Below are 14,442 nucleotides of genomic sequence, written 5' to 3' on the forward strand. Positions count from 1 at the left end.
ATATATACTGGTTGGCAGAATTCTCATTGCAGTAAAGACAAATGAAATCCAAGTAGGATGAAAGCAGAGATACTCTCTAAGAGTTAGATATGCTGTACATTAAGTATAGGTGTGGTTGTGTGGTAGGAAGTTTGCTTCCTAACCACATGGTCTCGGATTCAGTTTCACTGTGTGACACCTTGAGCAAGTGCCTTCTTCTATAACCCTAGGCTGACCAAAGTCTTGCAAGTGGGTATGGTAGATGGAAGCTGAAAGAAGCCAATCGTATAAATACATGTACAACATTGGCTGTCAAGCGATGGTGGCAGGGACAAACACAGACACACCAATATATACATACCTATATCTCTCTCTCTCTCTCTATATATATATATATATACATACATGACAGGCTTCTTTCAGTTTCCGTCTACCAAATCCACTCACAAGGCTTTGGTTGGCCCAAAGCTATAGTAGAAGACACTTGCTCAAGGTGCCACACAGCGGGACTGAACATGGAACCATGTGGTTGGGAAGAAAGCTTCTTACCACACAGCCACGCCTACACCCATCAGTATAAGTTTCCCTGAAAGATATTAAAATCTTACCTGCAGTTGTTGACTTGCCAACACCACCTTTTGCAGAAGATACAACAATAACATGTTTAATTCCATCGATTGGCTTTTTTTTAGGAAGACCTCGAGCCATTCTTTGACGACGAAGTTCATCAAATTCTGCAGCTGACATCTTGTTAGCATTCTGTAAATGAGAAAATATTAGAAATACTAATTTAACTATTCAAATAATTTGATACAAATTTGAGACGTGAGTTGAGTTCCAATTTGAAAACAGAAAGATTTTACGAAGCATTTTCATCCAAGCTTTCATGACAGATTAACTAATTCTTAAATTAATATTCGCAGTTATATCCATATGTGTTTTGTCTCACTGTGAAATTAGGCCCAATGAAGGCTTTTTCATCAGCTAAGGATGAGAAACAAACCGAGTGATTTCCTTGCCATTTAACGATTCGTCTTGATTCAGTCATCTTTGCTTTCACACACACACATCTTTTATCTTTTACTTGTTTCGGTCATTGAACTGTGGCCATGCTGAAGCACTGCCTTGAAGAGTTTTTGTTGAACCCTCAATACTTTTTTTGGCTTGGTACTTATTCTATCAGTCTCTGTATGCCAAACCTCTAAATTATGCACAAATCCCTACCTATCTATCTGTCTGTCTGTCTGTCTGTCTGTCTATCTATCTATCTATCTATCTATCTATCTATCTTATTATTTTTTTTATTGCCCACAAGGGGTTAAACATAGAGGGGACAAACAAGGACAGACAAAGGGATTAAGTCGATTACATGAACACCAGTGCGTAACTAGTACTTAATTTATCGACCCTGAAAGGATGAAAGGCAAAGTCGACCTCGGCAGAATTTGAACTCAGAACGTAACGGTAGACGAAATACCACTAAGCATTTCACCCAGCGTGCTAACGTTTCTGCCAGCTCGTCGCCTTAATCTATCTATCTACCCACCTACCTACATAGCCATGTACATACATACATACATGCACATTATTGCTCTGTTATCCATAAGTCAGAAAAAAAGCACAGTCTAAAAGAAATGAGCTGTTACACTTTTACATAGCTCAGGAGTATATCCTTGGCTCAGGAACAAAACTGGCATCAAAAAGTTGCCATTAGTATCATGATTACTATTGCACTTGGTCAATGTAACTTTCTGACCAGTTATATGCCATTGTTGGCACTCCGTTGCTTACGACCTCAAGGGTACCAGTTGATCCGATCAACGGAACAGCCTGCTCATGAAATTAACGTGCAAGTGGCTGAGCACTCCACAGACACGTGTACCCTTAAAGTAGTTCTCGGGGATATTCAGCGTGACAAGGCTGACCCTTTGAATTACAGGCACAACAGAAACAGGAAGTAAGAGTGAGAGAAAGTTGTGGTGAAAGAGTTCAGCAGGGTTCACCACCATCCCCTGCTGGAGCCTCGTGGAGCTTTAGGTGTTTTCGCTCAATAAACACTCACAACGCCCGGTCTGGGAATCAAAACCGCGATCCTATGACCGTGAGTCTGCTGCCCTAACCACTGGGCCATTGCGCCTCCACAAAGTTATATGCCATAACTAGGAATATACTATTTGACTATATAAAAATATATATCATCATCATCATTTAACGTCCGTTTTCCATGCTGGCATGGTTAGGGTGGTTTGACAGGAGCTGACATGTTTTGGTATGGTTTCACTGGCTGGATGCCCTTCCTAACATCAACCACTTTACACAGCATATTAGGTGCATTTCCACAGCACTGGCATGGATACTTTTTACGTGACACCAGCACCTACAAGCCCACAAGACTATGGATGCTCGGTTAGAAAGGGTTGCAGGGGACGAGCCTGTATGCAAGGGCAATTATGCTTTTACTTGGCTTAACTGTCTTTTCAAGTGCAGCAAGCCACCAGGAGTCTTGGTACTCTGTCATCCCCTCAGTGAGTTCTAACATCTGTAGACCCTTTCGCACCATTTCATCCCACGTCATCCTAGGTCTACCCTTTCCACATGTTCTTTCTACAATTAGAAATCCGCACCTTTTGATGCAACTGTCTTCATTATATGCATTATATAGCCATACCAGCACAGTCCTCTCTCTTGCACACTAGATCTAATGCTGAAGCATTGAAATATTGGTTTTACAGCCAGATGCCCTTCTTGGTGTTATATCCTACCTGCTTTGAAACTAAAGGATAGATTATTGCACAACTTCAAAGGTGCAAAGCAAGATAGCAGAAGTGATAACAACACCATTTGAATGTTTGAGCTTTCACAGAACTCAGCACAAATGTAAGCAAAGATATAGGCACGCACACACAAACATGCATGATAAAGAGGTGGGTATTTGTATTTGTCAATTTGAAAACCAAGACCTTTTATCCCTTAACTTTATTGAGTTTCTGATTAAATAAAAAGTGTCAACAACTATTGAAAAGGTTGCAAGACGCAATAAAAATTTTAGGAAAAATAAATAAGTAAATGAGTGGAAACTTTACTGGTGAATGTGTTAAATGATAAGGCACTAAAAGAGAATGACTCCCCAGATACAACAAAATATGCTTCAACACACAAACTCACATAAAGAATCTTGTAAACCAAATTCAATATCGAAGTATAAAAAAAGAAGAAAAATATATTTCCATATTTGTAAACATACATGATAGAAATCATTGTTGAAATACCAAGCTCATAGCAATTTGTTTTCCTTTTCATCTTTGTTAAAGCTCTGAGTCAACCCGATGGAGCACACTTAGTAATTAAAGGCATTCCAATCATCACCTCCTCACTTTTGACCCTTGGCACAGTATCTAGGTTACCTTTCTTCTTTTTTTAGACGATGGAGTATGATTTCAGGGAGATTTGGGTGCTATTTTTATGCAGTCGAACGACTGAGTATTGTAGAGGTTGAGTTTGAATTTCTCTTTTATCTCACTTTTACTTGCTTCAGTCATTACACTGTGGCCATGCTGGGGCACCACCTTGAATTTTTAGCCAAATGAATCGATCCTAGTACTTATTTTTTTTAAAGACTGGTACTTATTGCAATGGTCGCTTTTGCCGAATCGCTAAGTTACGAGGATGTAAATACACTAACACAGGTTGTCACGTTGGTGGAGGCTAAAAACAGAGACAAAGACACACACATGCACAGACAGACAGACACACATACACACACATACCTTGAGCATCTTTCAGTTTCCGTCTACCAAATCCTCACAAAGCTTTGTTCGGACAGAGGCGAAAGTAGAAGACGCTTGCCCAAGGTGCCATGCAGTGGAAATGAACCCGGAACTATGTGACTGAGAAGCAAGCTTCTTAACCACACAGCCAGGCCTATCACTTTTATTTTTACAGCTGTTGAACAAAATCTGTACAGACCCACTATATAGTTACGGCCCGTTGTGCTTAGAGTTCAAATCCCAGTCAAATACTTGTATTGATACTAAATTCCTTAAAAGCATTCTAAATGAATGAGTTCATAAAAGAAAGGATTTTTCAAATACTTATCTCTGACATGTCAACTTTGCTTAGAAACCGATCTCTGTTCCTACTTCGTAAACTTGCTATAGCTTCGTATGTGATTGATCTCTTTGATCATCAATCGAATTCTAAAGCTGCAAGTTCTTTAAGAAATAATATATATACATATACATACATATCTCAGGAAAATCTTACACACACACACATATATATATATATATCCATCGTATCAATTCTTTCGTCTGGAGATATGGATTCATAGTTGATAGTTCATGACGATAGAATGATTAATACAAAACAGAGACCAATATACAAACAGACTCAATTAATTTAATGAATATTTCAAGCTTACATGACTGCTACAAAGTGAAAACGTTCGAAAAGCTGCACGGACGGCTCTGAGTCGATGTTTGTTTATAATTTGACGCGAGAAAACACATGGCAGTGTGTAAGTAGCCATGTTGGAATTTAAAGGTCTTGTGCGTTATCTCCCTTGCTTCATAAAACTTTTTATTTTTTTAATTTTGAAGGACATTCTTATTAAAGTTAATATTCCGGCTTGCAAAACTAGATACGATCGTTAAACGTCAGAAAGACCCTGCGATGTATCTTCCGGTTCTGTTTCAAATCTCTTGGAAAATAACTGGCGAAGGTAAAGAATACGCCGAAAACGTGTGGTGCGCGTATTCTTTACCTCTGCCGAATAACTTTGCCTTTCATCCTCGTAGGGTTAATAGTATGTTGTACCAGTCAGGTATTGGGTTAACCTATTGCCTCCCATGAGCCCTCACTGCCTGTTGTTCGTTGTATTTAAAGTGAATTGCTTATGTACATTGCATTTGCAGAGGTGTGTTTAACAATATTTAGTAGTTATTAGCCCTTGTGTCATAAAACGCAATTTTTGAACTACAAAAATAGTGATTGCTTGGAAAACATTTTTTCTTGGCATTTCCCATCTATACCATTCATTGATATTTCATACATATTCGCATTTGATACTATAGTTTAAAAAAAAAAAACTAAAATGTTTATTATTGCAATTGAATTAAAAAGGATAAATAGGTTTTTTTCAGCAATCCCCATTTAGGACTGTAGCGTACGACTTAAGGGAAACTTTCCTCTCTCTGTTATATATATACATAAATACTGACGTAGTAGATAACAGCTAGCCTTCGGCCGCACCTTTGGACCCTGTTGTGTCCACCACTCTGATTGGTTGGTATTGGCGCAATTTGTCTCTTGCTATATTGCGCGCCAAGATGCAACTCAACCAATTGCAGCCTTCAGATAAGGTCACAATTTTTTCTAAATTTCCGGTGAGCCGACACCATGATATAAAATGCAAAGATGATGATGGCAACGAAGATGGAGTTTGTTGTAAGCTGCTGGACGGAATATTGATGAGTCTCCATGTGGCTGCTATTGTCATCGTTGGAACTGGTTGTGTGCTCTGTGGTTAGTGGCTAGACCTTAGGTCTGAGCCAAATGATGTTCTAGACAGCATAAAACTAGCATTTTATATCGTGGTGTCGGCTTACCGGAAGTTTAGAAAAGACTGTCTCACATGACCTTATCTGAAGGCTGCAATTGGTTGGGTTGCATCTTGGTGCACAATAGAGCAATAGACAACTTGTGCCACTCAGAGTGGTGGACACAACCGGGTCGAAAGTTGCGGCCGAAGGCTAGCTGCTATCTACTACGTCCATATTTATATATATATAACAGAGAGAGAAAAGTTTCCCTTAAGTTGTACTCAACAGGGCCTATGGCACAAAAGAGTTTCTATGAACTTTGTTGTATTTCATATCTGGATAAGCATTATTTACTACAGCTTTTTCCCCAAATTTCTAAAATATTTGGATTTTTGTGCTATATATTTTGTTTGCATAATGAAATACTTCATTTTTCTGAGCTTTTCATTATGAGTAAAACTAAATTCCTAAATCTAGATGAAATAAATGATTTGTTGAATGATCCCAATTTTGCTACTGAAATTTCTTATGTATCTGATGATGATACACCAATAGATGTGGTGGAACTTCCTCCTGACAATGTACGTGTTGTTTCTGAGGAAGAGATTGATGAAAATGAACTTGGTGATGATTAAGCAAATGATATACCTAGATGCTTGGAATTGCACTCAAATGGTTTAGAAGATTCAGGAACAAATTCAACACATCGAGTTGAACCAGTAGCTAAATGTAGAAAGGGCAAGACTAAATCAAAACCAACCCGGAGTACATCACAAGAAGATTTTCATATTGATAAAGGAAATGCTGATGCAATAGATAATAAAATCAACAAAATAAAGAATAATTTCAAGGATAAATCCCTGTAGAGGCTTTTGAAACACTTTTTGATGAAAATGTGATGACCCATATTCAGGGCTGTCACATAACCTTTAGAGGCCCTCTGCAACTTTTTTATTTTGAGGCTCCATCTCTTCAATCAAAATTCATCATCTATGCACCTTTTATTCACAACTAGATTTTACTTTATTCTATCTGAAGTTCAATATTTTACGTTATCCTAATGAACATCTTTGAAAGTACAGGTTAAATTTATTTAGGGCTGGAACTATCGTATTAATTCATGTTTAGGAAGGCCAACATTTAATAGGGCTGAATATTTATTCAATGGACTCACAAATATCAGAAAACAAGTATTTCAAAATAAATGTATTCAAAATAACTGGCACGTAAAAGCACCCACTACACTCTCTGAGTGGTTGGCGTTAGGAAGGGCATCCAGCTGTAGAAACTCTGCCAAATGCTGTGCATGAGAAGACCCGGCAAGCCAAGTGAGACCTAAATTTAAGGCCTCAGCCGGTCCACTTATGCGTACCTTCCTTCATTGGACACTAAACTCCACTTGCGAAGACCTGTTGAGGCAAGTGAAATCGAAATCGAGTTAAATTGGACACTAAACTCCACATGCGAAGACCTTTTGAGGCAAGTGAAATCAAAATCGAGTTAAATTCGACGACTGGCACCCATGCCAACATCGTCTCCTTCATTGGACACGAAACTCAGCTTGCGAAGACTTATTGGGGCAAGCGAAAGCGAAATCGTGATGGCACCTGTGCCCAGCGTCGCCTTTCTGGCACTTGTGCCCGTGGCATGTGTAAGGACTTTCGAGCGAGATCGTTGCCAGTGCCCCTGGAAAATGCCACTTGTATTTGAACACTATGCAAATATTCTTTTAGAAACTTTTCTTTTAATTTTTCCAAAATTTAATTGTTTTCTATACTTATAGTTGTAAAAGTCTCAATGACTGAAGCCGGTACTGAAATGTTTTTTATAAAATTATTTTAGCATTTTCTACCTTGACTTTTTTTTCCATATATATGTATATATATACATAGATAGATACATACACACACACAAACTTCTGTGTGTGTGTGTGTGTGTATGCATGTGTGCGCACCCATGCCTTGATTTTGGTACAGAAAGAATTTTGTCTCCAGTTTTTATTGTTTTAGGAGGCCAAAGGTCATTTCTGGGTACAAAGTGGCCAGCTATACAGAGAGAGAGAGAGAGAGATTAAGAGATGTATGTCTGTTTGGTACATGTCTATCTATCTATCTATCACCTTGTGAATGGATATGGTAGATGGAAACAGAAAAAAGCCACTTGTATATGTGTGTGTGTGTGTATGTATGTATGTATGAATGAATGCGTGTACGTATGCCAGTATGTGTATGTTTGTATGTATGTATAAGTATACATGCCCACCTTTCATCACCATTGCTTCTTTTTCTTGTCTTTTCTGTTGAACTTGTTCTTATTTTCGTTTTTTTGGGGGGGATTTCTTTCGTATTTCTTTTATCTCCCTTGGGAATTCATTGACGAGCTTTTTCATTTACTTTTTTTTGCTTCTTTTAAATTTATTTACGGTACACGATTATGGCCTTCAGAATGGAGAACACCTGTTTAAAGGTATCAGCCTGCTTACCTTTTACATTAATGGGAAATCCATATTATATTGTTGGTACCTTAGTTGTGACTGCTTACTTTTTTTCTATTTTTGGATAAGATTTCCATCTCAACCACAAGATTTCAAGTTTAGCTCCATTGCACAGCATCTTGGGCAAATGTTTTCTATTATAGCTCAGGATCAACTAAAGTCTTGTGAGCAGATTTGATAGATAGAACCTGAAAGAAGCCCATTGTGTGTGTGTGTGTATATATATATATATACATACACATATACACACATACACTCACACATACATATGCATGATATACATTCACACATACGTATACATACATATGTGTGTGTCTATGTGCATATGAGGGCATGTATGTGTGTGTGTTTCCTTGTCTTGACATCACATGCTAATTACAAACAAATGTACTGTTATACAATTGGTATTCTTCTTCTGTAATCTTCCATGGAAAACTGTCCAGCCATAGTGCAATTTGTGCTCAAAGGACTAGGAAAGATAATAACAGATTATCTTGTTTGGAAACACATGAAGACTGGAGACAGGATGAACATCCAGCTGTAGAAAAATCTGCTTTAATTTGCTTAATCCAGGCAAACATAGAAAAGTATGTTAAAGCAATGATGATGATGACAACGACAATGATGACGACAATGATGATGATATCTGTGATCCACTAACATGCTATCCAACATTTTGTTTCACATATTCTTAATGCTATAAAAGCTACTACAATTAGGATTGACTGATTAACTGAAAACACAGATTATTTTCTGCTTCTTGTGATGAGAATAATCCATAGGAAGTAAGCTTCATTTCACTTCATTTATGTGACTAATACTATATTGGAAAGTGTTCCATTTACCTCCAACCCACTGTAGATCTTAGTCTTCATTCCTGCTTAAAAAAAAAGAAATAATAACAAATTCAGAAATCTTTATCTAGTATATATAAATCACAGTATGTGTGTATATAGACTAATGCATACATTTCCACAATTCTCAACCAATTTTCACCAAACTTTACACATTACTTTTGTGTCAAGGATGGTCATGCACTATAACATTTTGCTCAGAGCCCCTGCTTAAATGGACAAACTAGGAAAAATGGTGGTTTACACAGGTTTTTCTCTAATTTGTTGTATGCACATAGCTTTATTGTATGTAGGGTCTTCCATACTTTTTTAATCCATATGGTTGTATATTGGCATTAGAGAATAATTTTTATTGATTTTCACATTTTTAAAATTTATTATTTAAATGTTGTAAGTGTGTATCATTACTTTCTATATTTTTTCTTATATGTGTATTGGTGTATACTGTTTGAAGGTTTTGGTTAGGGAATATTATAAAGGTGAAAGGATTTTGTCTATTTATTTATTTCAACTGTTTCCATACTTTTTTAATCTACAGGGTGGTCCAAAAGTCTTGTTACCCACTACACGTTTATTATTGTCATTATTATAATTATTTTTGTTTGAGCACAACCCCCCACCACATGTAATGATTTGGGCTGCCATATCGAGTAAGCACCTGGACCCTATTTCTTTGAGGGTACTGTTAAACAGCAATCTTACTTGGCCATGTTAAGGGAATGGTTTATTCCACAGCTCCAGAGGTCGAATGTTGACCTGAATGATTGTTGGTTTCAACAAGATGGTGCCCCATTCCACTATGCTATCACTGTCCGGGAATACCTAAATGAAGTTTTTTGGGATAGCTGGATAGGACAAGGATCACAACAACTTCCAGCACCTGTCGATTGGCCTCCCAGTAGTCCAGACCCCGTGTCTTGCGATAATACTCTGTGGGGTATTATCAAGGAGAGAGTTTCACATGAACGATACTAGAATACCCATCAATTAAAGAATGCCATTCAGAAAGCCTTTACAACAATCATCAAAGCACATCTTTGAAAAATATCACACAGGACATGGCACCACATAATTATGTGCCACAAAAATGAAGGTGTTCATACAGACCTTCTCAATGTGTGACAGCATCAATGAAAGTGAATAAACTAAATCCAGTTCATGCTTTGGATTACTGCATTACTTGTTCTTCTATTGTTCTCATTACTTTTTGGTAGGGGATAACAAGACTTTCAGATCACCCTGTATATAGTCGTATATTTGCATTACAGAATATTTTTTAGTTGTTTTCACATTTTTTTGATTTATTATTTATTCATATGTTAAATTGTCTGAAGAATGGGTGCATTTGCTAGTTTTATATATAATTTCTTAAATAAGTACAAGGACAGAAATTTTGGGGGAAGGAACAATCAGTTATATCAGCCCCAGTACATGACTAATACTTATTTTTTTATTTCGTAAGTATGAAATGCAAAGATGATTCTGGTGGTTTTTCAACTCAGACTGTAAATGGTCAATATCATTATACAGTAAAACATTAGTATTTGAGAAAACTTACCATGTTCTGAAGTATATTTGCCACTTAAATGTGGCTAACCACTAAGGGTGGATGCTACTGTAGCTTGTAGCCCCAGGAGAACACTTCCTCCAGCTGGTTATTGACACACTTTCTGTGCCCTATCAGTATTTGCAAAGGGAAGCCATCCTTCCCAGCTTCCCTTTGCAAATACTGATAGGGCACAGAAAGTGCATCAATAACCAGCTGGAGGAGGTGTACTCCTGGGGCTACAAGCTACAGTAGCATCCACCCTTAGTGGTTAGCCACATTTAAGTGGCAAATATACTTCACATTGTCATGCAACTACTGTTTATACCTCATTCAGAGATTTATTATTACCATGTTCTGTTTCAGTAAAATATATTACAAGCAGTTCAAGCAGTGGAATAAATCTTATGCTATAAGGAAGAAGAGAAGTTTAGTTATGTAGATTTCCTGACTTTCTATAACAGATTTAGTGTAAGTTTTGCTGGAAATTCATGTGCTTTAATCACAGAAAAAAACCCCAAAAAACATTCAATATTTTATAGATTACCCATTCATTGGTTGCAAATTGTCCAAAATGCACTGAGAAATACACTTAAGACAAAATGCATTTCTTTGGAAAGAATCATTACAAATCTCAGTGTGATTAGCTTATAACAGCCACCTCACTTCCAGATAACTTTGCACTTCAGTAGGCAGTAAAACAACCATAAAATAACCATAAAATAACTGTAATAGTACTTGTGCCACATGCTTTATGGAAATTCTCATAACAATCCAATTTATGTTAATACATAAATTATTTGTATATTAATGAAAGACTGCTGGACTTGAAGTGAAAATTAAAACCCAGTGTTTTTGACTACTACTTGGTTGTAACAAGGATATGAATGACTGAGTTTATACAATAGACTCCCACCTAAACAAACAACCCACCAAAAACTCATGATTTGCATCCTGCTAGCATTGCATTAGATCTATAGACAATAAATTAAACTCATAACCACTGAATCTAAATATTTAGATACTGATCATTATTGTCATCATCATTATCAATCTAATGTGGAGGCGCAATGGCCCAGTGGTTAGGGCAGCGAACTCGTGGTCATAGGATCGCGGTTTCAATTCCCAGACTGGGCGTCGTGAGTGTTTATTGAGCGAAAACACCTAAAGTTCTACGAGGCTCCAGCAGGGGATGGTGACAAACCTTGCTGTACTCTTTCACCACAGCCTTCTCTCACTCTTACTTCCTGTTTCTGTTGTGCCTGTAATTCACAGGGTCAACCTTGTCACTCTGTGTCACGCTGAATCTCTCCGAGAACTACGTTAAGGGTACACATGTCTGTGGAGTGCTCAGCCACTTGCACGTTAATTTCACGAGCAGGCTGTTCTGTTGATCGAATCAACTGGAACCCTCAACATTGTAAGCGACGGAGTGCCAACAATATCAATTTAATGTCTATTTTTCCACACTTGCACGAGTCATAGAATTTGTTGAGGTAAACTTTCTATGGTTGGATGCCCTTTGCATCACCATCCCTCACCTGTTTCCAAGTAAGGTAATATTTACCCATGGTCAAGGCAGCAAGCAGGTAGTATTTGAAAAAAATTAGTAAAATGCATTGGATCAGCTTTTTATTGCTTGTTTATAAAATGCAATCTCTTAATTAGGCATTAACAGACAATTCACAAATAGATCTGATGCAATCTCTTTTTACAGAGGTATCATGATGGGAAAGAGATAAGAGATAGTATCACATTTCTTCATAAATTGCATGTAACTAACTAATTTCTCTAAATTGCTTCAGATTTGTGTGGTGTTAGGGTTAGGGTTATGAGCTGTGATGAGCTATGTGGTGTTGGTGGAGAGGGATGGCATATGAAGCAAACGGAAGTGAAGACCGCAGGGGCTGGCGGAAGTGGCCAGAGGTGGATGCGTGGACAGTGAGCACGTGTGGTCAGTTGCAGCAGAGACGGCATGCGTAGAAGTCGTGGTTTGATCTGGAGTGATCGTTTATCCTGCCATGGTCGACAAGGTAAGGTTGCTGTATTTCTTTCTCCCTTTTGCTTCTTGTTGTCTTTTTCCTCCATCACACCACAATTTGCTCATTATTAAGCTGGTGTTTAGAATATATCCTAACAAAAGGTAATTGTGATGCTCCTATAGGTGTGTAATGTTAAGGTGTGAGGATATCAGAGCCTAAATGAGCTTACAATAAAGCTGAATATAAAAGGTATCAGAAGTAATGTGCAAAACAGAAGATTATACTGGTATGGGTATGTGGTTGGTGCATATGGATAATGACAGCTGTATATATATGAGAAGTACTTGAAGTGGATGGAAACTGGCAAAGACATGGAACAAAGTAGTGAAAACTAATCTCAAGATGAAGATCCTCCAAATCGATTTGAAGATCCTCCAAACGGCTGGATTAACCATCCAGCCTCTCTCCTATTTATTGCACAATGCTGACTGTGTAATGAGAAATGGCATTAGATTTATCCTTATTTAATTCTCCTCTGCCATCATTGTTATCTCTCCAGCTCCCACATGATGCCTATGTAATAAAAGTTGCATCAGATCTGCTTGTATCTGATACACCCTACCAGCAAGCTTTTCTAATGCTGGCCATCACCCAAGTCACTTGTTGTTCATATCCATCACTTATTCTTGTTCTTTCTATAAATATGTAGTTGTCATCATTGTCACTCTTCATTTACTTCCTGCTCTACCACCCTCTTGACCATGCTGCCTCGTATAGAGAAAACAGAGTTGTGAGACTTGTAGAATATAAAGCAGTTTCACTACTACTGATGCTACAATAAATGCATGCTGTACATTATGTGAGAATTGGTTGCTGAATGAATGGAGAGAAAGTAGGATTGAGAAGACCATTTAGTTTTGATGAGGAATTGATAACCTCTCTAGAGCTGGTGCAAAGATAAAATACTCCCAACATACTTTGCAAAGTGATTGCTAATAAAAAGGATATCCAGCCATAGAAATTCCATCAAAAATTGGATGTAAGGTGAAATGTGGTTCTCCAAGCAATAAGAAATCATTTAGCTTATGATATATCCAATCCACTCAAACCATGAATGCAGATGTAAAAGGATGACAACAATGATGATGATGACGACGATGACGATGAACACTTAAAACAAGTGGTTTTGTATCACCAAACCAGAGAGGGTGTCACACAAGTTGTTATCAACGGGTTATTTTTAAATGCTCCAATATAGTAAGCTGTTTGAAATTTAGTGCAATTTTATCTATAAAACAACAAAAACTGTAATTAGTGGAAGATTTACTTCTTCTATTCACTGCAATGCAACCAGAATTAAATTTCCTATGATGTGTCTTGTCACACATTCATGCCAGAACCCAATCACACAGCCATACCTAAGCTGAACCATACAGCCAAGCCTGAGACCAAACTTGAGGAATATTGGTAACATAATAAACCCCAAATCATCATGAGGAAGAAGGGAAGTAATAAAAATCTTTCCATTTGGAAATTAGGATATCTGAAAGTGATCAGTTTAGGTAAGGCTCCCAGTTAATTTTTGAAAGCATTGTTAAGTCAGAGTTCCAGATCCAGGGGGATGCAGTCTTAAATAATTAAGACAGAAGACAATGTTTAGTGTTTTTTTATGGTTTCAGTGTGCCATCCAGATCAACTTATGTGTTTGTTTCCCACCTTTGTGGTACATAAGTCTGTGGAGGTGCAATGGCCCAGTGGTTAGGGCAGCAGACTCGTGGTCATAGGATCGCGGTTTCGATTCGCAGACCGGGCGTTGTGAGTGTTTATTGAGCGAAAACACCTAAAGCTCCACAAGGCTCCAGCAGGGGATGGTGGCGAACCCTGCTGTACTCTTTCACCACAACTTTCTCTTACTTCCTGTTTCTGTTGTGCCTGTAATTCAATGGGTCAGCCTTGTCACACTGTGTCACGCTGAATATCCTCGAGAACTACATTAAGGGTACACGTGTCTGTGGAGTGCTCAGCCATTTGCACGTTAATTTCACGA

General features: G+C 37.8%; 1 protein-coding gene across 2 annotated transcripts in view; it reads right to left on the minus strand.

Moving 5' to 3' along the window:
- Nucleotides 1–14,442, minus strand: part of LOC106880906 (iron-sulfur protein NUBPL) — a 48,279-nt gene that overhangs the window by 27,127 nt on the left and 6,710 nt on the right. The window contains exons 1-2 of one of the 2 annotated variants that reach the window (XM_014931069.2): nucleotides 4,400–4,760; nucleotides 588–738 (exon numbers count right to left, since the gene is read on the minus strand). In XM_014931069.2, coding sequence (XP_014786555.1) covers nucleotides 588–738; nucleotides 4,400–4,507 — 259 coding nt within the window. In that variant the 5' untranslated portion in view covers nucleotides 4,508–4,760. Of the gene's footprint in view, nucleotides 1–587; nucleotides 739–4,399; nucleotides 4,761–14,442 lie in introns of those variants that run through there. The other variant, XM_014931070.2, reaches the window with a different exon arrangement.

The sequence above is a fragment of the Octopus bimaculoides genome, chromosome 1 (genome assembly GCF_001194135.2).
Source record: "Octopus bimaculoides isolate UCB-OBI-ISO-001 chromosome 1, ASM119413v2, whole genome shotgun sequence".
NCBI lineage: Eukaryota > Metazoa > Mollusca > Cephalopoda > Octopoda > Octopodidae > Octopus > Octopus bimaculoides.